Here is a 22,787-nt window from a genome sequence, read left to right as displayed (position 1 = left end):
ACTTTGTGTTTAGTGCTAATTAGAAAGTGTAAGCATGCTAACATGGTAAACTAAGAGTAAACATTATACCTGCTACACATCAGCATGCTAGCATTGTCATTGTTATCATGCTGACGTTCGCATTTGGCTCAGAGCACCACTGTACCTAGTACAGCCCATAGACTGTCTACAAAGATGGACGACATGACAGCTGAAAGTGAAACTGAAAGTGAAACCAAAACGTCTCGATCGCCTCCTGGTGGCTGGCTGCAGTATAGGTCATAAGCCCCGCCCCATGGGCCAGACTACAAAATCTAAATACAGGGGCCACCCTGGTAGCTCACCTGGTGGAGCGGGCGTCCAATGTATAAAGAGTATTACGGCAGCGGCCTCGGTTCGATTCCAGCCCAGGCCCTTCATATAAAAAGGGGGTGAGACGTCATGAATGGCAGCTGTGATTGACAGTGGTGATTGGGTCGGGCGGGTGTATGGGCGGGACCTTGATACCGCGGCTCCACCCCCGACCCGTACTGCACAGACTCGTCGCGTCGGCCATCTTTATATACAGTCTATGGTACAGCCTCATAAATTTGCTGCAGTGCCTGTGGACTCCTGGTGTCTTGATGTACTGTATGTGCTAGTGGGCAAGTCTACAATATCCAGGTCAGCTGTTAAACATCACTGCATTCATGAGGTGGACAAACGGTCATTTGGAGGCTGCAGCTTTGCAAGATGGGAAACAGTTGAGCGTTGGCGTGGGTTTGTGCTCTGTGCTGAGTGCCTTCTAGCTGATTATGTGTTTTATTTAGATAAACATAGCTGTGCAAAGATATTGGATGCAATGGTAAAAAACAGAGGAGGAACGAATGACAAATTTGTGCTGCTGAGATTTAAAAAAACACCTCAGGCGCTATTAAATTAACATCCCTTCTTAAGAACAGAAATGCACTCGTATCCCTTTGGCCTTTTCTCTTTCTCATTCCCTTTCTTCATTTCTATCATCTCTCTGTTATTACACTGTAATTTTCCCCTCTATCCCACTCACCCTTTTACATTTCCTTATTCTCTCCGCCTCAGCTTCTCCTGTTCTTATTGCTTCTCTTCCCTTTCCTGATGTGCCTCCAGAGGATCAAAAGACTGACAAGATACAGTGTATGTGATTGATTTGCCCACTTCACATGACAGAAATCATTGTCAGCCAGCCGCTCACTGCTCACGAGTGTCCACTACAAGTGAAATGCACATGCTAATTCAGCTCCACGACTGCACTTTCAAAGTATCTTTGTGTCTCTCATACAGTGCATGATCTTATTATGATCCCCTGTGTGGTGATATGACTCACCAAGGCGTCTTTGTGCAGAGAGGAGGGATGATTGCTTTGACAGAGAACTGTAAGGGAGAGGCGGGTGACGGCTAATCGCGTCTGAATCTTTCCTCCTGGTGGAGAATGGAAGGTCAGAGGGGATGGATTGAGCCTGCTGTGGTAGGAAATGTGAAATTATGTAAAGGTGAGGAGGGGCATGACCTTGTTAAAAGTAATCTGTGTTTAGAGGCAGCAGAGCGGGGTTATCGAGGAACAGAGGGCTCAAGGGGTGATGATACACTCGGTTGCAGGATAAGAGGGTGAGATGGAGGGGCGAGGAGAGGAGGTGAAAGGTGGATGGTAGAAGCTTTAAAGGAAATTGTAATTGTGTTTCACTTTTTAGTACACATATATCTCTTTTTGAGATTGGGAATAAAAGACCAGATTTAATAACCCTTTTCACTTGGTTGCAGAAGCATACCGTGCCTACAGACGTGTGATTTATTTATCAAACAGGCACACCAGTGATCAGTGAAGTGTGCCTCTTTTTAAGGGAAGATGCAACTAACAGAAGGAAATATGATACATCTGGCTGCTTGATGCATTTCCCTGGATTTATTAAGGTGCGTGCAATCTACGCGGGTCAGGTTTTCGTGGAAATATTTTCTGCCTCCACAAAGCAGATGTAGATTTGCGCTGGCAGGAGAACCAGAAGGTTGCGGTGGGGGGAAAACAAAACAACTTATTTGAAAGGAAAAGAAAAAAAAAATAGAGGATAATAAATGTGCACAACAACCAACCATTCCATAGGACCAAACAACGAGCAGAGAGGGAGCTGTGGCTCTGAGCTTATTAAACCTGAACCTCTGGTTCACCGGGCCGCTACATTTACATTGCGGCGGTTGCTATTTCATACACTATCTTTTTCTTTGAACGTGATTTCATCTCGGGGGGGGGGGGGTCTGTGTCAACCAAAAAGTTACGTTGTTTTAAAATATGAAGCTAAAATCTGCACAAAATGTTAGTGCTTTGAATCCATGTGTTGGTTTTCACATCTAAAAGCATTTAATTGGACTGACTGTTTGGTATCCGATAAGCCATCGACTTCAGAGCAAGTCAGATGAAGCTCCTGCTGCATTACCATGGGAACTAAAGCAGAGTGTTTTCCCAGTCTGTGTGTATGTGAGTGAATATGATAACCTCAAAGGCAAAACATTCTCTGCTTGCTCTGTTTTTGTAAACCACCAAACCACCTAATGGACCCTGGAAAGCGAGGTAATTGCTGAAAGTGATTCAGGGGGATGTTTTCCTTTAAGACGGTGGAGTAATTAAGCTTTCCTTGTTTAAAGTTCATTATTTTTACTTGTTCCTCAATTTAATTTTCCTGTTTCTGACTTTTGCCGGTTCCTTGTCTTCTTGTCCTTATAAGTGCTCCTTGTTGGGTGTTTTAGGAGCGTTTCTTTGAGATGCATTTTAAAGGCAAAACCCAACTTGAAGCGTCTCCCTCTCAGTGCATGCGAGCGGCCTCTTATAATAACCTTTCGGTGTCCGTGCCCATGACAACTGGACAATTTAGTCAGGGCTCTCACTGCTCTCCGGCAGCTAATGGGGAGACATAAGTGGCCCGACTGCTGTGGGTAAAAGTGCAATAGGTGATTATTACACCGGTCTCCTGCAGACAGAAGAAGATCTGTTTTTTTAACTCCTTGTGGCGCAGATCTGGGGCCAGATGTATTTCACCGATAGAGTGATTTCTTAGCCACACTAGCAGCACGGCTCTCGGGATGGTGATGTTGGTCAACTGATCCAGACTGAAATATCTCAGCAGCTATTGGACGGATTACCATGACATTTTGTCCAGACATTGACGGTCCCCAGCAGAGGAAGTGACTGTGGTCATCCCTGACTTCCTCTAGCGCCTTCATGAGGTTGACATTTTTGTTTTTTAGTGAAATATCTTGACAAATATTGGATATGGAATGTTAGCATGCTCACAAACAAGATGGTGAACCTGATAAACATTATACCTGGTAAACTTCAAGTTGTTAGTATTGTCATTTTGAGCATGTTAGCATGCTTTTGTTAGCATTTAAGTAAGTACAGCTTCACAAAGACACTAGCGTGGATGTAGACTGACAATTTTGCTACTTGTCGGTGATCAGCTTTGTCATTTTTTTTGCAATGGTGACGTCATTTTCAAGTTTGTCCGTCTGTGTTCAGCGTTTCTCTCGTTATGTCCCTTATTATGAAGCACTGTTTTGATAGCGGTTCTTTAAACTGAATTATTGATTATCTTTTCTGACGTACAGATCACAGGTACATGTGATGAATTCATAATATGCCCGCTTTAAATAGCCACGGCCGAGAGTAATGGTCTCTTGCACCTCTTTGACGCTCTTTCCGTTGACAGGTCTAATGAGCGTCGACATGCAAACGGATGATTGAGAGTGTGTCTTGATCCATTTGCAGCTAGCCGCATGTGAGAACATGTATACACAGCTTTATATTTCTGATGGAGTTTTATGCATGTGACTGATGCTGCAGTGATTGTTCATGTTTATAGAAAGCACATGTACATATTTCCAGGATCCATTCGTCACTTGTTCAGGTTTAAATGCAACTAAACCTATCTTTATACTGGTGCCAGTGATCCCACAGCCTGTTTCATAAGCAAGAATCTTCTTTGCAATACAGCAGGTTTCATGAAAAGCACATGTGAATACAATAAATCTACATTCCTCTAAGGTAAAGATTGCTTATGGCTTTTTGCAGGCATTCAGACCTGTCAGATAGTTTTTGACTGTATCTATTGCACTCTTGCACTCTTATCTCCACTTCACTGCAGGCATACAAGAGCTGTATGTGATAGCAGTCTTGGGTGAAATTATATCTGAAAAAGGTGTCAAATAGTTGAGACTCTAACAAAAAAAAAGAAATTCTGATTCATGATTCAATCCAAACACAGCCTGAAAAGAAGAAGTCCACGCGGCGCTGGTGGCTTTTCACATGAATCATTGATCACTATCTCATTGAATATCACACACCCTGAATATGCTGTATGTTTCTAGGGCAGCTGATATGTTGTTTTCTCTGGGTGTTCGATATTGTAAGATAGTGTGTGAAGCTATTCATTCTTCCTGCGAATACTCAGAGTTATTATTCAGGTCTAGACAACTAAACAACATCAAGCACATTTCCTGGGAAATCATTCAAAAGATCGGCGCCCATGGGATGGGCACTGAGACCTGGATTATTTTTGGTCGGCGCTGGTCGGGCAGAAGTGCTGTCCCGTGTTAATTACATCAGAAAGTCGTGTCTCAGCCTTGTAACACTACAGCCTGAGGCACTGCTGCAGTGGCTGTTGGCCTTTGTAAGGCAGCAGTAAGTGATGCTGCACCTGGGGCTGCGTGTTGCAGTGTAATGTACAACGGTTATTCATTTAGTGTCTACTTACTGCGCTGGTAGTGCCATCTGTGTCTGTTAGCCTCTGGTGCAGATCAAACCAGACCGTCTGCAAGGAGAAGCACAACAACAACAACAGCAGCAACGTGTCAGTCAACAAGACCAACGACTACAACAACCACAGCTTGAAGCAGACATTAGTCACTCACAACGAGAGCTATTAGTGGCCACGGTGAGAGCAGAAACAGGCATGAAAGCAGGACATGATGCCTTTTTTAAGATGAAAACAAAGTTCAGCAGGGATTATGGGAGGAGGCTTCAGAGAGGAGGTGGGTGCATGCCAATAAGAGAAGCCCGAAATGAAACAGAATGACTTACATCAGCATGAAAGAAGTGAACATCATGATGTAGGAGCTATCGACGGCATGAATTGGTTGAAATTCATAAGCCTGTGTGCAAAATAAGGGGATGTAGCTTGTAATGTTATCAACTGACCATCGCTAAGCCCCAACCCTGTAGTTACTGTTGCTATGCCTGTCAAGCTTTCCATTGTTGCACATATGTGCAGATTCACCAAAATTCAAGTAGTAGTAAAAAAATAAAATAAAAATGGGTGTTTGATTTCAGACAGAAGTAAACAGAAAGAGGCCCCTTGTTTCTAGCCAACACCTTTGGATGTTGTCTGCTGAAATGACGACTGTCGCTATGCAGTGCGCATGCATGTGCGTGTGCATGAGCATGCAGTGTGGGTGTTTGAAATTATGGTCACCCTGGGCTACATGCATGATATATATCTATATATAATACCAAAAGATTGAGGCTAAAGCTACATGTAGGCCGAGCTGGCAAAAAGTCAAAGGAGCTGCACTGTTAGAGTCAGCACTGGTGTTACTGTACTACTAAAGTGTTTTTCCTTCTAATTTAAACCTTAGATGATTTTGAATTAGAATTTTGCCATTGGAAATTACTACTGTAGGTCGTAAGCGAGTTAGCAAGACATGGTTGCAGCTTATGTTAGAGGAACACTATGTAATCCATTTCTTACACTTTAGTTCTTGTGGGGGTTTTTTTGGTTTTGGAAAGGCTGGTAAAGACACCACCCTCCAAGCTCTTCAGATAATGACTTTTGCTCTTATTAGATCCCCGTGCTTCAAGGGAGGGGTTTAGCGAACGGTCACTTAACAGGCTCACATTCAAGACTTACGGGGGCACGATTAACAGTTCAGTTCAAACATGCTCTTCAGATAAGACATCAGTAAAGCCAGGTGGGCCAATGGTACGGCGTGCTTCTGTGTGTCTCCGTGTGAAGATGACGAGACATTGATTTCTAGTTTTCTCCTCCTCTCTCAAAGCCTGTGAGTCAGAGTTATATAAACCTGTTCCAATAAATCACAGTGAGCGCTGCGGGTTCCTGTCACCAAGGTGACTGATGAGTATCACTGTTGCTACTGTGAATGAATAGTGTCTGCATCGCTTGCAGGGGAACAGAGTTTTACTAAACGCAGCAGGGAAAGTCAAGGCAATGGGCTCTGGCACAGTGGGCAGGTGAGACACACACACACACACACACACACACACACACACACACACACACACACACACACACACACTGTAAAAACTACCGGAAACATACTGAGCTCCAGGATGAATGATTTGAGCTTGATGTGTCACAGTCTGGTCACAGCTGGACTGAAATGGAAGTTGCTGTGTTTTGTTGGTTGTGGCACATAAAAGGCGGGAGAGGCGAGGACTCGCTGTCTGCTATTTTCTGTACCAACCTACAGCTGAGCAGTTCAGCCAGTAGACTTTAGGTAAAGTCAAAGTCAAAGTCAATCACCGGTGCAACCAAATAATTTGGCACACCCACACACAGTGCAGCCAACTGTCATTAAGGAGAGCAGCGCTGCAGCTCTGGCAGGCTGAGGTGGACAAACACAGTACAGTTAAGTAAGGATCGGATTTTGATCAGCTTTAGCCCATAACAATCCATTAAAAAAAAAGCCCCGGATCGACTCAGATACTGCTCCTTAAGACCGGCCCGGGACAGAAAGCTTCTGGAGGACAGTGTAGTTAACGTTCACCAGTTCATCAAAGGCAGCAAAAAGAGAAGAAAGCCGCATCACTTTGCTTGTCAGTATTCAGCCTCAGTATCACCTATACCAGATGTGCAGCTGCAATCAAAGGCTGTCATCCTGAGACAGACTTTTCCAACGGCACACAGAGAGCAATAAATAACGATATTTTGTAACCAAAAGAAGGAACAAACTCCCCGGGGAGCGTGGAGGAAGACAGCGGGGGAACCTGAGCGACAGAGGCAACGCGAATTTGCCACTTTGAGGAGGGTTTGCAGGTAACAGGATTTCCAGCGTGTTATCACAGAGCAGTGGCGCCAACAAAAGGCACTATTTTCATCTCGCCAGGCACCACATCACTCAGTGTGTAGCTGGCTTATTATTCATTCAGTAAACAATTCATGATTCACTCTGACGCAGTGTGATAATATCATTTCCTCTTCCAGACTCCTGCACAGGCTCAATACTGAGATCCATGCAGGTAATACCAGGCCAAACAGAGAGACGAAGACAAAGCCACGTTCAATGCTCCTCCTCAGAGCCATACTTTGCTTTGATTACTGCAGTACACTGTCTGATCTTCTGAAAATGTAATCCAGCAGAATGTCTATTCATTTGCTCTGATTATTCTGAAAACACACTTTCCAACATAAAAGTTTGGTGACCTATTTTTTTTCCCCCCAGTGTGTTTTTCTGCTATTCTCTGTTCTCTGTCGTTGAAAGGGTAATTTCAGGGGTAATTTCTTCGCTACACAAACAAACTCTTTCACCAAAAATCATATGAAAATGCAGCAACGTTGCAAGACCTCCACGTAAAAGTAGGACAGTATAATGTATCTGAAATAAGCTGTGCTGTGTTCTTGGATGGATTCTAAGTTTGGAAAGAGAAAAAAAAAAAATCAGCATTAAGGACCGAGATGCTCAGAGTCATCCTTGAAATCATTAACAATCATGACAATTAGACTTTCAGCAGAAGGGTGGTGGACTTGAAAGAAAAAATGTTTTACTCTGGTCTTTGAAAGACATGTAGGCGATATTTTCTTCCAAATTATTAGCCGTTATATTCATTAATTATCTTAATCTTTCTGCCTTTAAGGCTTTGAAAGGTGCGGAGATAATATTTGAGGAAAACAAATACAGGAATATTTTGGGAAATACTGCTATTTGCTTTCCTGTCAGGAGTTACATGAGAGGTTCGACACCACTCTCACGTTTCTGTGTTAAATACAAAGATACAGCCATCAGCCAGTTCGTTTAGCTGAACATAAAGACAAGAACCCGGGGGAAACAGCTAACCTGGCTTTGCCTAACAGCACCTCTGAAGCTCACTAATTAACACATTAGATGTTTAAGCCGCACACAAACAGAAACACGTAGTTATGCGTGGAACCATTTCTCGGCCGAAAGCAGTGACCTTCTGAAGTCTCGTTGTCACCGTTAGGTTGCCAGACAACCAGCAGAGACTCCAGGACGTGGTCCTGGCCAGGAAACGGTCCACAACAAGATAAAATGTGTTAATTAGAGCGCTTTACCTAGCACAAAGCCAGGCTAGCTGTTTCCCCCTGCTTCCAGTCTTTATGCTAAGCTAAGCTAAGCTAAGCATCTGCTGGATGTAGCCTTTACCATACCGATATGAAATCTATCTTCTTACTCTCAGCCAGAATGAATAAACCTATTTCCCAAAATGCCCATGTTTTCATTTAAAGGTAGGACTGGATAAACCAATAAAAACTCTCAGTCCGACTTTTCCTTCCACCTCAGCTCTCCGACCTGGTTTAAATATCAGAAAAACCAGGGCCGTGATTGCCAAGGTGGTTTTTGGGAGCTCAGTTGCCAGGAAAACCAAGACCAGACCCTATCAGAAAGTCTCCTGGAACTAATCACATCCCATTTCCCTACTGTAAACCCCCAACTAGGCAATAGATCTTCAGTGATGTGCGGCCTTTTGAACTTGAAACCGCTTCACCTAGCAAACATTTCTGACAGATGTCGTCTCTCAAAGAGAACAATAACTGATTCTATATGACAGACAATCTTGAAATGCTCATGTTGAAACCATAACCTACATTTTGAGAGGAATTCACGGGGAAGGATACACCGCAGAGTGATTGGACTTTCATTTGGGAAATGCTTTTGTTCAAAGCCACTTAACCTGTTTTTCCCCAACACACACACACACACACACACACACACACACACACACACACACACACACACACACACACACACACACAGGAGCAATGTGGGGTTCACTGTCTTTCAGGTACAATTTGACAATGGACCCCAAAACTACATGACTGATATTTTATTATCATTTCAAAGCTTTAGCTACAGCTTACAGGTACACCCTTCTTCTGAGCCTCTGAGTTTTGTCCCTCTGTAAAAACAATAATGTACATTATATTAATAATATTAAGGGCACCATATTTAAAAATGTTATGTAATGTACAAAAGTATTTGTTTATTGTAAGTCAATCATGTTGCTTATGACTGTCTTGTTACCCAATAACAAAAGTACTGTAATTAATTACAGGGCACTTATTCCCTTGCCTCTTGTCTTCTAACCTTGTACTTATATATTCTGGTATAGATACCCAGTAAGTATCTTAGTGATACCAAACAATTACACTGTAATGTAAAGCTTAATCTAGACTTTTCCTTTAATTTTACTCTCATTCACTTTGACTTCATTGGTTGGTTACTGGGACAACGTTGGGAGCTGACTTGACTATAAGACGTCGCTTTGGATGTAGCTTGTTGATGAGATGGAAAAAACACTGGATGAATTAAAGCAGCGTCACGGTCATTTCTTCTCCCTTTGTGCACATTTCAGACTTCAATTTATTACTGGCTACTTTTACAAAAAATAGAAAATAAGAAAATAAAACTAAACATAAAAACAAATCATTCCTATGGAGTTCCATTCTTCTTTCCTGTCTAAACAGGTAAAAATCAAACTCAACCGTGTTTAGTCGTCCGTGAGAAGATGTGCCTTTGTGCATCAGTCACTGTAAACAAGCCTCTGAGTAGAGTAATGGGCTCTCAGGAGGGCTTCAGGGTCACAGGCGATTATTGAACAATTCTTTAGTGGAAGGCGTTTCGATCATTTCTTCTAAAATGGAGGTCACTCGACTGAGTGAAACAATTCTACTTAAACCTGGGCAATCTGTTAGAAGTGTATTAAATTAGCATCTAGGTGGAAGGGCTAAAGGTCGTTTCTGAACAGGGATCAGGGTTGTAGACACAGATCTGTTCCCACAAACTGGTATTCGACCATATAAAACATGATCAAACATTCAGTTTCTCTCTTCTTTTTATTCTTCTCCTCAATTTCTATTTTCTTTATGTGATTCCCTTTGTCTCATCCACAATCCTCCCTCCCTCCCTTCCTCCCTCCCTTCCTCCCTCCCCTCCTCCCTCCCCCCTGGCAGTACATTGCGTTTAGTTATTCTTAGATCTTTCTGCTGTAGTGGCCCCGCTCTCCCAAAGACAGCTGAGTCGGTTGGGGCTCCATTAGCCTTAACATGTTCAGTACTGGACAAGAAGCGGGCAATGCAGAGAAACGGAGAGACAAAGAGGGAGTGGGAGGAAGGGGCAGGAGGAGGGGAGGAAGAGGGGAGTAAGGGAGGAATGACATATGTAAAGATGGAGGAAGGGAGGGAGGGAGGAGGACGACGCGGCATCTGGGACTGCTACAAAGCGGAGGAAGAGTGGAAAACGGCGCATTGCAATAGTTTGAAGGCTTTTAATTGCCTCCTCTGTCTCTTTCTTCATCCATTCCCTTCATCCTTTCCTCTCCATCACTTAGTGTTAATTAACTCCTTATCCAACCCACTCCTTCACCTCCTCCTCAATCCCCTGCGCCTTCCTTCTTCACCACTTTTCCTTTCTGCAGACCTTCAACTTCAGTATGCTGCTTCAGCATCGCCCAGTTTGGCCAATGTAACATCTCAGGCTACCAAATCCTCCACATGCTGACAAGTTGGTAAAAGAGTTTAGAGAGAGGACGAGATCACTGGCTTGTGCTGTTTGCAGACGATAGAGGAGTTGCAGCAGTCTAAGGGATGAGTAGGGCTATAAATAAAAGGAGAAACCAACAGTGCAACAGAGTGGGAAGTCCACCAGTCTGTCTGGTTAAAGTCTGGTTGAACTCATTTTTTGTCATTTCTTTTGTAATTTATTCTCTGCAGAACGTTTAATCCTTTTAAACAAACTGCACCTATATCCCATGTACACGTATATTCTTTAATTTATAGTTCTTTACAATATGGCTACTAAATAAGTTTATGTACATTTGATCTCCTTTAATGATGTTCATGGTAATGGATGAACATGTCACCCAGTGCAACAGTGTGACTCATTTGTGTGTTTTTGGACAACAATGGAGCTCTATGGCACAGAGGAATAAGATCAGGCTTTGGTACACACACAATACTTGTTAACACACTCAATTAATTGTTGGTTTGGTTTGGTTGACAATACGAATATTGAATATTGCCGGCCTTATCCTTTAAGACTTGGGCTTTTGGCTTACGGTTCGGGTTGTTTACAGTCCGATTAGCAATCTCAGAACCCAGATAAATCAAATTAAAGCTAATAAAAAGCTCATCTCTAAGCTAAATCGCCATCGGACAATAGCCGATGGGTTCCGTGATTGCATTTCACCCAGTGTGTGTGTCTCTGCATAGTATATCTTACCTTATTCTCCAGTCGTCCGATTAGCTCAGCCAGGCGGTTGATCTGAGCCTCCAGACCTTCTTTCCTCACCTCTACGGCACCTGCAAAACACACAAACATACACCAAGTCTAAATACACTGAATGAACGAGTATGAATACACATTTACTTGCATTCACTTGTTGACTAGTTGATGCAGCTGGATTACATTTACCCATATATGTTTTATACATATTGAATCAGATTATATATATATCAGATTTCCTCAAGCCTAACCACAGGTTGTAACCTCACTTCCTCTTGCAATACGTATGTCCTTTAAACCTGAGAACAAATAGCTCGTCCATGAATATACTGTCAATTTATTTCTGACAAGTATGTCACCACCACGTCTTTCTCCTGTTTCATTTGTTTTTATAATTGGGTATCATGCTTGCATGACAGTAGCATGCATTTCTCTGTACAGCTTCAATCTGTCTCATTCTGAAATACAATCATATGATCAACAAACTGCACACAATAGGTACAGTAAAACCACAGCTTCACTGAAGCAGGTACTGCCCAGTACATTAAGAATTATACCGCCTAATACTACACTATCTTTGCTCTTTCCTTCTCATCTTTCTCTCTTTTCATTTCCATTGTAATGAATATTGAATATTTCATGTAAAGTGGGAGTTCCAAAGAGGCTGATAAACAGGCAATTATACCTGTTTATCGGAAGGAACTTTCTGTCTGTTCAAAGATAGTAAAGAAATGGACGGATGGGAATCCAGCTCCTTTGAGGTGCCCTGCTTAATTGGCTCTGACTCCGGCGTGATTTTGGGCTCTTCGTAATTAGCGTTTCTTAAAGCAAAATTTCACTTTCACCGAAAATGTTGACTGTTTAGAAAGGAAGCCGGTAGAGGAACACGTCTATCATTCGCATTGATGCTTAATCTCATTATCAACAACTGTAAAACATAATGGAATGATATGACCTCTCCTCACCATGTAAGTGTGTTAAGAGACAGAAACTTTATCAAAAGAATTAAGCTCTATTTGCAACATCTTTAATTGGTGGTACAGATTGGTGCTTCTTGTAGCATTTTATGGACACAGTATATGATTAATTATAAAGTAGAATGATTTATGTAAAAGAAAACTGACACTAACTAAGACTCATATGTCATAGGGCTTGTTAGGGTATTAGCAAACATTTCTCAAAATTAAGACCACATTTCCCATTAAAACTGGACGCCTCTTGTTGTGAAGAAGATGCTGCTACCTGTCCCCCCTTGCATGACACTCCTCTGCACAAGCACGTGGACGACCCAATACAAAATTCATGCCCTTGGCTTCACGCTATACTGCTGAACAACTGTCGGTGGCGGTAACGTGCCAAGAAATGTAGCAATGCACCAATAAAGGCAAGGAAGGAGAAGACTACCAGCAAGCAAGCAAGCAATGAACCATTAAAAAACAATCAAATGTGTTCAAGATGTTGTCAAGATGCTGTTAGAGCTCAAGGATACACTGAATGTAAACATACAGTAACTTTTGTTTGTTTACAAAAAAACTCCACAGGGGTCCTTTAATGTGTTTACAGTGTATTTATGTTAAAATGCTTCATATTGCACCTTTAACTACTTTTTAACTCCCACAGTGAAATGTCCAGTGTTCCTGTTTTGTTCCTCACTGTCTTTGTTGATGATGGTTGCCTATTTGTGTGTGTTTGTGCGACTAAAAAAAACGGTGAAAAAACCCTAAAGAACGCTGAGAAAACACGTCGTTTCCCTCTCATTCACCCCATTTTGGATGAGCGCCTCTCTTTTCACCCTCTTGCGCCCTGTGATTCTCTCTCCCCCCCTCGGTTCCTTCGTCTTCTTCTTCCCCCTCTCCTCCACTCTCTCCTGAGCTGCCGTCCTCTTTTCATCCCCAGATGGCCTCCTCACAGCTAATTGGAGAGCTGGCTGCCCACTCTTCATTAAAAGCTTTAACAGCCAGTCAATTAGGAGCTACCTCCCTCTGCCCCAAACACACACACTCATCCACTAAACCATAGTCTGTAACCATGGAGACAGTTGGAGATAAAAGCCCAGTGGTCATTTCGATGGACTTAAAAAATAAGTGTCCCGGTCAATTATAGAAGTGTGAGAGGAATTACAGCCTTCGAATCTAGCAGCGGGATGAGGGGCAGGAGGTCTCTATTGACTTTCTCCTCAATTAAACCTGATTTGAGTTATTCCACATTCACCTAATTTAACTTTCCATTCTGTGTCAGCCAGTATTTAAATGTGTTGACACGAATCATGACAAAAAGGTCCACTGTCGTCACAGTGCCTCTCAAATTAAGTGACTGAAAAGTTCACAAACGTTTGTTCTGTTCGTCTTTTATAGGACACCATTTACAGCAGTCACTACACACCAACTCGTTTAGGAAATAACAAATACTTTGAAAATGATTTCCCTTTAGAATAAATGGTACAGTCATCATTATTAGTTGAACTGCAAAGCCAATTAACTCTCTGGACCTGACTGAACAGGCAGCCTAGTAATGCTAGAAATTATGGTCACGTGTATCACCTTATTTACTTTAAATGCCAAACTTCATTGCCAAAGCTGCACGTTGTGTGCTGCATGTCAAAACGTTCTTTATCTGACTGCATTCATTCTGCATTTTCTCTTGTTGAAACTGGAGTTTCTGTAGATGGTGAGTTCTGTGATACTAACTAGCAGTTTTTTTTTAAATCATATTTATGTAAGATAATCTCTTTCTCCACAGCATAAGAGTTTATTTTGCTGTTAGGAGCTGCCAGATATCTAATTACACAAAACAGAGTAGGGAGCCAACATTTACTTTATGCACATTACTGTAACTAGCCTTTCCTCTGCCCTCCTCACACTGGCCCACTCACCCACTGCCACCCACTCAAACACCGTCTCCAGCTTTTCCAGGACTGAAGATGTCTTGTCATGGATAAAAGCATCACCCCAGTGGTTCAGAACAATTGATTGCTGATTTTACTATAATAATCAACAGTATCTACTTCTAGGCCCGTGCAAAAGAGGAAGGATGATCAGCTTGTTGTTTATGAGATCAGATACGTTACATTTTTAACAACAGTGTGCAATATATTATATCTTATTGGTATTAATTACCAGCTACTGTTTTTCCTACTCTTACAGACATCTCATCTGTCTCAGCAGGTGGGAAAACATATGGCAGCTCCATTCTGTTCTCCATCCCAGTCACATATTGTCGTCAGGCACAGCTGGGCACACACACACACACACACACACACACACACACAAATGCACACAATGCACGTGTGCTTAAAGACTTCAATCCGTAGATACAATACAAGGAAGAAGATTAACGTACGAAGACCAAACAGCAACCACCATTACTAGGTGTTTGTTGGGGGAAAAAAGACAAAATGAAACTAAAACATTTTTTTGACAGGCCTTTTCAAATGATTACGTTTCCCTAGTGTCTGATTTCTCGGGATGTTGAAGCGGTGTGCATGGGGCTGTAGTAAGATACTCTGCATTTTAAGATTCTGGAGGGCGGTGTCTTTGCTTTTAGCCTTTCTAAAACCCCCAAAACAACAAGACAAGAGCAAAAGTGTGAGGAAAGAACTGTGTGTGTTTATCTGCTGTAACGTCAGCCGCAGGCAAAGGGGCATCTCATTAACTAACTCCATTTGTTTGTGGGCTTAGGAGTTATGTTTAAAAAAAAAGGCCTGTTTACGATTAGCACATTCACTGTGTACTATTTCCCCACTGTGTGGAGGCCAGTCCTGGATGCTGTTAGATTTTAACAGCTCCGTTATGCTCTTTATCGGAGCGTTATGTTTCCTTAAACTCATTAGTTAGTCCGCATCCTAAATATTGATAATAAATATTTGATAATACAAACATGCATGTAAGTTAATTATGTCCTGTAAGCTAACAGGGTTATATTAGAACAAAATGTTTTTTATGGTACATATAATACTAGGACTAACTAATTCTACAGTGCAGTACAAGAAAAATGCATTTGATGTGTACTTAGATTTTTTAGTTTGGCCCATGTCCCATCCGCTAACATGGATGGGGCGGGGTTCATGACCTATACTGCAGCCAGCCACCAGGGGGCGATCGAGATGTTTCGGCTTCACTTTCAGGGAGCTGTCATGTTGTCCGTCTTTATATACAGTCTATGGGAAGAACTAAAAGGTCAGCTGGAAACTTGTGGAACTAACGTTAGCTTAATTAGATAGCTAGCTACAGCAGAGCAAATCTGCTTGCAGGACAGTTGTCACTTCAGCTGGCAAAGTGGACCCAATTTTCGAAACAATTTTGACCCATTGTTTCAAAAATTGCTACCAAATTGGTTGTGGTACACCTGCCACCGTTATCACGTTGTCATTGTAATGAGCCATGTGAAAAGCTTCACAGGGGTAGCAACAGTAACTAAGGCTCACTGAACAGCCAATTAGGGATCACAGGAAAACATGAAATGAAACATATGGATAAGAATGTACAGAATGTACATCCATGTTCTCCATAAGCGAGGACACACACATTCCTACAGTATATATATACATACATTAACACATACACACTCATAGGCAGTGTATCGGAGTGTACCGCAGTCCATACACAATTAAAACTCGTCAGTAAAGGGCCAGATGCACTGAAACGTTGCACACAGCAACGATATAGCATTGCTCGACTTAAAGATGGTGGTGGATATTTTTAGCTCTCTTATTTCCTTTCCCCCTCTTACTCGTTTCCTTACTCTTTGTCTTTTCCACCCTCCCTCCCACCCACTCCCATCTCTCTGTCAGTCTTTGCAGAGAAAAGGGAGATAACAAAACTCCAAAAGAGACTTCATATGTGTGCATACAGCCATAAGTGGAGGAGAACAGTAAGGGAGTGAAGAACTGGCCCAGGGGTGCAGGAGTAAATCACATGTGTTGGAGGAGGGTGGGCAGTAGGACCGGGAGAGAGAAGAGAGAGGATTTGGGAGCCATTAATCAATCGACTTGTCCTGACTGAAGACAAAGCACTGCTGACATCAAGGTCCTCAGCTGTCAGAGCTGCTTTACAGTCCACAGTACAGAAGAGAGGAGGGGGGGGGGCGGCGAAACTGAGAGACGAGGTAGGGGGAAAAGAGTGTGAGATTGACAAAGAGCATTAAAGGCTGCTATCCCAGCTTTGACTTTGGAATTACAGTATTAGTTAATAAAGTGCATAGTGTAATTATAGGCAAACTCCATTAGCTGGTGCGGCTGAAAGCTCCAGAAGAAATCTAGTAAGTTGACCTCTAGTTGAGACGCGTTTATAAACATTTTTAAACCCTGTGAATGATTTTGTACATGTGTATTAGCAGTTAATAAGTGCTTTATAACAGACTATAGGATTTGTTGTGAGTAATTATATATTAACTATGATTACAGCTTTGTTATTCTGCGTTATCACTCATTGGTAAACAGTTTACACATCAGCTGTGTACTTTTCAAAAATACATTATTAACACTTTAAAATGTCCTTATCTGCTCACAACTACACAGTGCCTTATAAACAATTCATTAAGTGTTGATATACTGCTTATTAATGCTAAATGGGGGTGTGGGGGGGGGGGGGGGTTCAAAGTGTTTTAATTTTAGCCTTACAGTCAGTGGGCTGAAAGAGGAACACCTTCATTATCTGTTGACCTCCATTCATGCAACATGTCTTCATGGCATGTGTGTGAACTAAACAGTGCGGCGAGCCCAGCAGTCTGGCTTATTGCAAAAATGACAAAAACATCTTTTATCTGCTGCGGACACAAAACAGACCACAGCAGTTCGGTTCAATATCACTAAAGGTCTTCATCAGAACATGGAGGCTGTACAATGACCGGAAGCGCTCCGACTCGAATTCCCAAAGCCGCCGCTGAAACGCTGCAATCAAGCAGCACTTTGTCCTCCAGCAACAGCTACTGTCCAGCCATTCTGATGGTGAATAGCTGTTAATGTGATGACTACTTGTGCTGAAATCAAACCTGGCGGCGGCCACTGTCGCTCGGAGCTGAGCCGCACGCTAATGTTTAGTCAAATGAGGGCTAAAATGACTTTTTACTGCACGGTGAAAACGCAGTGCTTGTTTGGGTTGATGTTGAACTCGTCCACCTCCTGCACATCCCCATCTGTCGAGCTCGCTGGGTGCCGCTACGCCCTGAAGCAAGGCACTGAACTTCACGGGGACCCAGCGCTGTCGCAGATGAACTTGGCAACTCTGAGGTTTTAGAGTGCCCAGACAGAGTCGAACAAATGATGCACAGGTGGTGACCAAGACAGTTGTCTCTTATGAACCAAATAAACCATTTAAATCTCACCCGAACCATTACTTGTCTGTTCATTTTTACTGCAGTGTGTAGCTCGGTGGCCTTTTCTGACACGCTGTGAGCTCAAATACATCCCGGGGTATACTCCCCTGACAGGTGACAGATGCTTGGACTATGAAAAGAGGAACTGAAAAACCTGTCAGTTTGAGCTGCCGTCTTTGTGCGAGTCATCCAACATGAATCCATTTTCCTTCTATGCAGCACCAGAACTGAAGCACTTCAAGAAACTTTTCAATTGCTGTAGATCAGACCTGCGCAGATCACTGACACAAAACTTTTGATGTTAAACCCGCCATTCTTTCTGCACTTTTGAGGCTCTGAGAACAGCAAGAAAAGAGAACAAGAAAAGCTGGTGTCGTGCGAACCAGCAGCAATCATTACATTTGTGTGTACAGAACGAAATGTGCGTAACCTCCAATAATTTCTTCATAATGAGCCCATGTCTAGTAGGCTTACAGTGTGCTATCCTCATTAAGGAAGATGTTCGTGTTGAGGCAGACGGACCATCTGAGGACAGCCGTATGATACTGAAGCTCTCCGTCAGTGTCATGCACTGTTTTGGTGAGACTCCTCTGAAATTCTGTATGTATTGAAATAGGTTTTCTGTCAGATTTATTTCATTTATTAGCCGCAGAATGATATATAATATGCACTTTGAACAGGGCTTTGAACATTCACTTCCAATGAGCAACAGAAGGAATAAAAAGCAGGCCAAATTGAGACGAAACAAGCCAAAATGCATTACATTTTTGCTTTTAGTGTGGACTCTCTTCATTACTTAGAATGCTCCACTGGTTTACCACAGAAGCTTTCTAATCATAAAAAATAACTTTTTTTCTTTACTTTTGACTCAGGTTGAAAGCAAACGATTTATTATTTATCTCAGATAATCTTAAGACCACAGAAATGACTGAGAAGATTTTTATTTGGATTTTTTTTTATCAGTATGTTTCTGCAGTGCACTTGATATGTTGTTGCATTTGGAGGGGTCTTCTGGAGAAGTGAAAGGCTATGTATTTAAAAATACATAGCAGCACATATGTTTAGTTATGTCTATAACACAGTCATATACAGTATTCACTGGAGGTGTCTTTATTACCCAGCAGCACTTTGGTTTTGTTTTATTGGACCGCTCTGTCACTATCAGTGGCCTGTGTCATCTCTTGCTCATATTGTCTCTATCAACACATCTGTATCTGGGTCAGGGTCAAGGGCCACATATCTTGGGGTGAGAAAATGTCGCTTATTCTATTGTCGCCCAGGTAAATCAATAATTTAGCAGAAAGAAACTCCCAGCTTGAAGGTATGAAGCAGCCAACAAGGACTCTAATGAAAAAAATGATACATCTCTTATGTCCGTGAAGATGTGAAGCCACAGACAGCAGCCATTTAGCTTAGCACAAAAACTGGAAATAGGGCGGAACAGCTAGCCTGGCACTGTCCAAAGGTGTCAAAAACTGTCTACTGACACGTCTAAAACTCACTAATGCTCACTAACTGACACTCTTGTTTGTTTAATTTGTACAAAAACTGAAGCATTAAAATGTCATGTGGTTTTATGGTTGGTTAAGGTACTACAGGAAGAAATAGTTGTTTTTAAATGGGTTTTTTTTTTTAAACAAACGCCGTTCAACATGTTCATTTGTGAGAGGCGCTGGTCGGCGGACTTTCGGACAGAGCCAGGCTAGCTGTTTCCACTTTTCCACTCTTCATGCTAAGCTAAGCTAAGTGGCCTAGTGTTTTAGCTTCATTTTTAGTGTGCAGACATGAGAGTGGTATCGAGCTTCTCATCTAACTCTCACCAAGACAGCGAATAAGCATGTTTCCCCAAAATATGTCAAACTATTCCTCGAAGTGCAAAGAGGGAACAACATCCAAAAATAAGACTAGGATTTTCCAACAACCACTCTGTACTCTCAGTGGTTTTGTACACACACTTGGATATTCGCTGCTACAAACAGTAACACAACAGCACATTGTGTATCGTGTATGAGGGTGTATTCTTAGAGAAAGCGTTAGCTGTTCTTTGGCAGCATGCTGTCAGAACCCAGGCTTGGTGTATAGAATAAAGCGCCATCGCTGCCATGCCACATCCAATCTGACAGCATTGTCAGAATCTGTGTGTGTACATCATCCCAATGAAGGTTTACAGAGACCAGAGTAACTGTTGGAAACACTCTCCTTACGTAACTGTTTCAGCGAGGCCAGAAATCACAGAAATTCCTGTCAAGGCAACCAAATCTTGTAAAGAAATGTGTGTTTTATGTTCCAATCTGTGTTAAAATATGTCAAGTCACACACAGCTGGCCTTGGTATAGATACTGTGTATGCTGTAAAAGTGAGCATTTCCACTTCATGTGACCTCCTCTGTGGTTTTCTGTGTCACTTCTGATTTATTGCAGTGTGAGTGACCCTCACACTGTTTATTAAAACAAAGAAGATCAATATCTGCTCTGCTGATCACTCACTAAATCAATAATGGCTTCGACATCAACTCTATTGTTTGTGCATCTGGTGGCTCCACGATGTAATCACAGAAACACCAGCAGCTTTATCCATTGACAAATGGACGTTTTCAGATGTTTTCTGATATGGGTGTGACGGGATGCTCATGTGCTGTTGGTATTTCAGCGCAGAAGATATCGTTTGCTAAATTGTATGACATTTTTATGTTAATAAATCATTATCACGTAAAAATTATCACTGTAAATAGGATAAGTAAGATTTTGTGGAAAGTATGCTGAAGAGGGTGTTGTTTTGCAGTACAAAACATAAAGTGGCAGGAGACAACGGCCAGTGGTTTAGTATGTTTTTACCTATATGCTATAAATCATGCACGCTTTAAAAACACGTTGTCTTTTGCAAAGCATGCCGTAACTTCAGTGGTGTGTCCATGCAAACTCTTATATCTATAATTTGAGAGTCCCGTGAGCTACAGTATGTTGTCAGAAAGGTGTGATTCAATTCAGAAAGTCACTGGTTGGCAAGAGTGGTAACTGTTTCTAAAAACAGAGCTAAAAACTGTGCATCTGTTTCATTAAATACTGTAATGTAAATTCTATTATTTACAACAAACAGTGAAGAGTGTTTCCACAAAATGGCCATGGAGCTGGAGGACTAGATCTGAACATTGAATATCTTTGGCACATAAATAAGAAATGAAACAAACTAAATAATATCAAACATGTTCCATTATAGTGATAGTGGGAGGGATAGTGGCAGAAATAGAAAATAGAAAGTACTGCCAGTAATAGCCAAAGCATTTCATATTGATTATTGCTGAGGCGAAGCGATTCAATCGAGTTATTTCTTTTAACAGACCAATGCAGTTGAATTGGCATGATTACAAATTGACGCATTGATACGGCTGAATGAATGGTTCCACCCCTACGACAAAGAACAAGCAGTCATGACATTATGTGAAGGATTAAGAGAATGAGGTTTCTTGCTTTGAAAAGGTCACTGTTCCACACCTCTCAAACCTTAGACCGCGAAGCATGAGCACGCAAACAAGGAGAGTTTCCAAACGCTACCTGCTAACAGCTGCACTGCCCGAGTTTGTGAGGGAGGAACCAACGTGGAGCAGACTTCCTGTCCAGAACATGTTTCAGGTCTCTGCAGGTTGATGCTCATAGAGTAATGTTAAGCGGAGACAATTTGTAGCTGGTGGGGGAAAACAATTACGTGGTCTATTAAATTGAGAGGATAATAATAATTTGCTATGTTTTAAGAAGAAGGAAATGCATTCAACGTGTTTGTTAAGGACACACACAAAGCGTTTCGGTGAGGAACACAACACAGAGCACCTTTAAGTTTAATGACGTAACAACAGTGAACCAGTGCTGCTATCTAAAGGTGTTCATTATTGGGACACACAGCTTCTACAATGCTTTCTACTGTATACAGTTGTTATACAAACTGTTGGCCACTGCTATGCAAATGGCAAAAAGTAGAAGAGATGCATTATCAGTGGCATTTACAGCGTTTACCACAGTGGGTGTATTTTTCAGGCTGACTTTAAGTTGCCATGGTTTAGCCATCAGTTTTTCTAACCCTGCTCTCCACGGGCAAAATGACACACTGACCCTGAAACAACAGCACTGAGCACCTTTAACAGACACTTGTCAATAACAACATCTGAGGAGTGATTGATTATGTTTTGTTGCTGCCCTTTGAGCCCTTCCTGTCGCCGAGCCTCGACTCAACTGTATTGTTTTTTGTTTCGGTGAAGTTGCGATAAAGAGATGCCATATCTCAATGACTTCTGAAGTGTCATTTCTTCAGCGAGCAATTTGTTCGAGTGGGAGCAAAGTGTCATGGTGAGCGTGCGCTGCAGCGTTAACTACCAGCTGGTGGGGGGGGGGGGGGGGGGAGAGAGAGGATGACTGTAACAGAGTAAAAGTGACAGAGGACCAAATGTATACAAAGAGAGAAAGAATAATGAGGGTCCTGCACAGCCTCAAAGAGAATCACCAGCCTCAATCAATTTGTGTGTGTTTTAGTTGCTGTAATGCACACGCACACACACACACACACACGCACGCTTCATAAAAACAGCACTACATAGCAGATTTTAAGTAAGTGCTGACTGGACTCCTAAAAACTCACAGGTTTGACTTTAAAACGTACAGAGACATATTAACCAAGTCTCTACCTCCTCCCGTTGCTTCCTCAGCCTTCTCACCATTTCTTGTCCCTTCATCTTTGTCTTCCTTCCCTCCTTCTCCCTCCCCCCTTTCACCCTTCTAAACCCTGTTCCCTCGTTTTTTCAGCCCGTTTATCTGTGCTGCCCTGACCGCGGTAGGAAAGCTACATCAGACCTGTGCAGGTGGCTGATTGAGGTGTTTTACAATGGAGAATAAATCACGTTGGGATGAGACTGTGTGAGTGTGTGTGTGTGTGTGTGTACAATGGATGACAAACTGCTGAGTGGCAGTCAGAGTTTGATTTCTGCTCACCAGGAGTGATGTCCCCTCACTAAAGGTGGTGGATATGAGGCT

The 22,787-nt window shown here is 42.2% G+C and overlaps 1 protein-coding gene across 1 annotated transcript in view; it reads right to left on the bottom strand.

Moving 5' to 3' along the window:
- The window catches only part of necab2 (N-terminal EF-hand calcium binding protein 2), a 101,568-nt gene that overhangs the window by 25,180 nt on the left and 53,601 nt on the right, over window positions 1-22,787 (bottom strand). Inside the window, exons 8-9 of the mRNA XM_070907956.1 lie at window positions 11,455-11,534; window positions 4,737-4,793 (exon numbers count right to left, since the gene is read on the bottom strand). Of these exons, the coding sequence (XP_070764057.1) occupies window positions 4,737-4,793; window positions 11,455-11,534 (137 nt within the window). The remainder of the gene's footprint in view (window positions 1-4,736; window positions 4,794-11,454; window positions 11,535-22,787) is intronic.

This window comes from Enoplosus armatus, chromosome 6 (genome assembly GCF_043641665.1).
Source record: "Enoplosus armatus isolate fEnoArm2 chromosome 6, fEnoArm2.hap1, whole genome shotgun sequence".
NCBI lineage: Eukaryota > Metazoa > Chordata > Actinopteri > Centrarchiformes > Enoplosidae > Enoplosus > Enoplosus armatus.
Note: the sequence above shows the minus strand (reverse complement) of the source record. Positions and strands in the feature narration are given on the sequence as shown.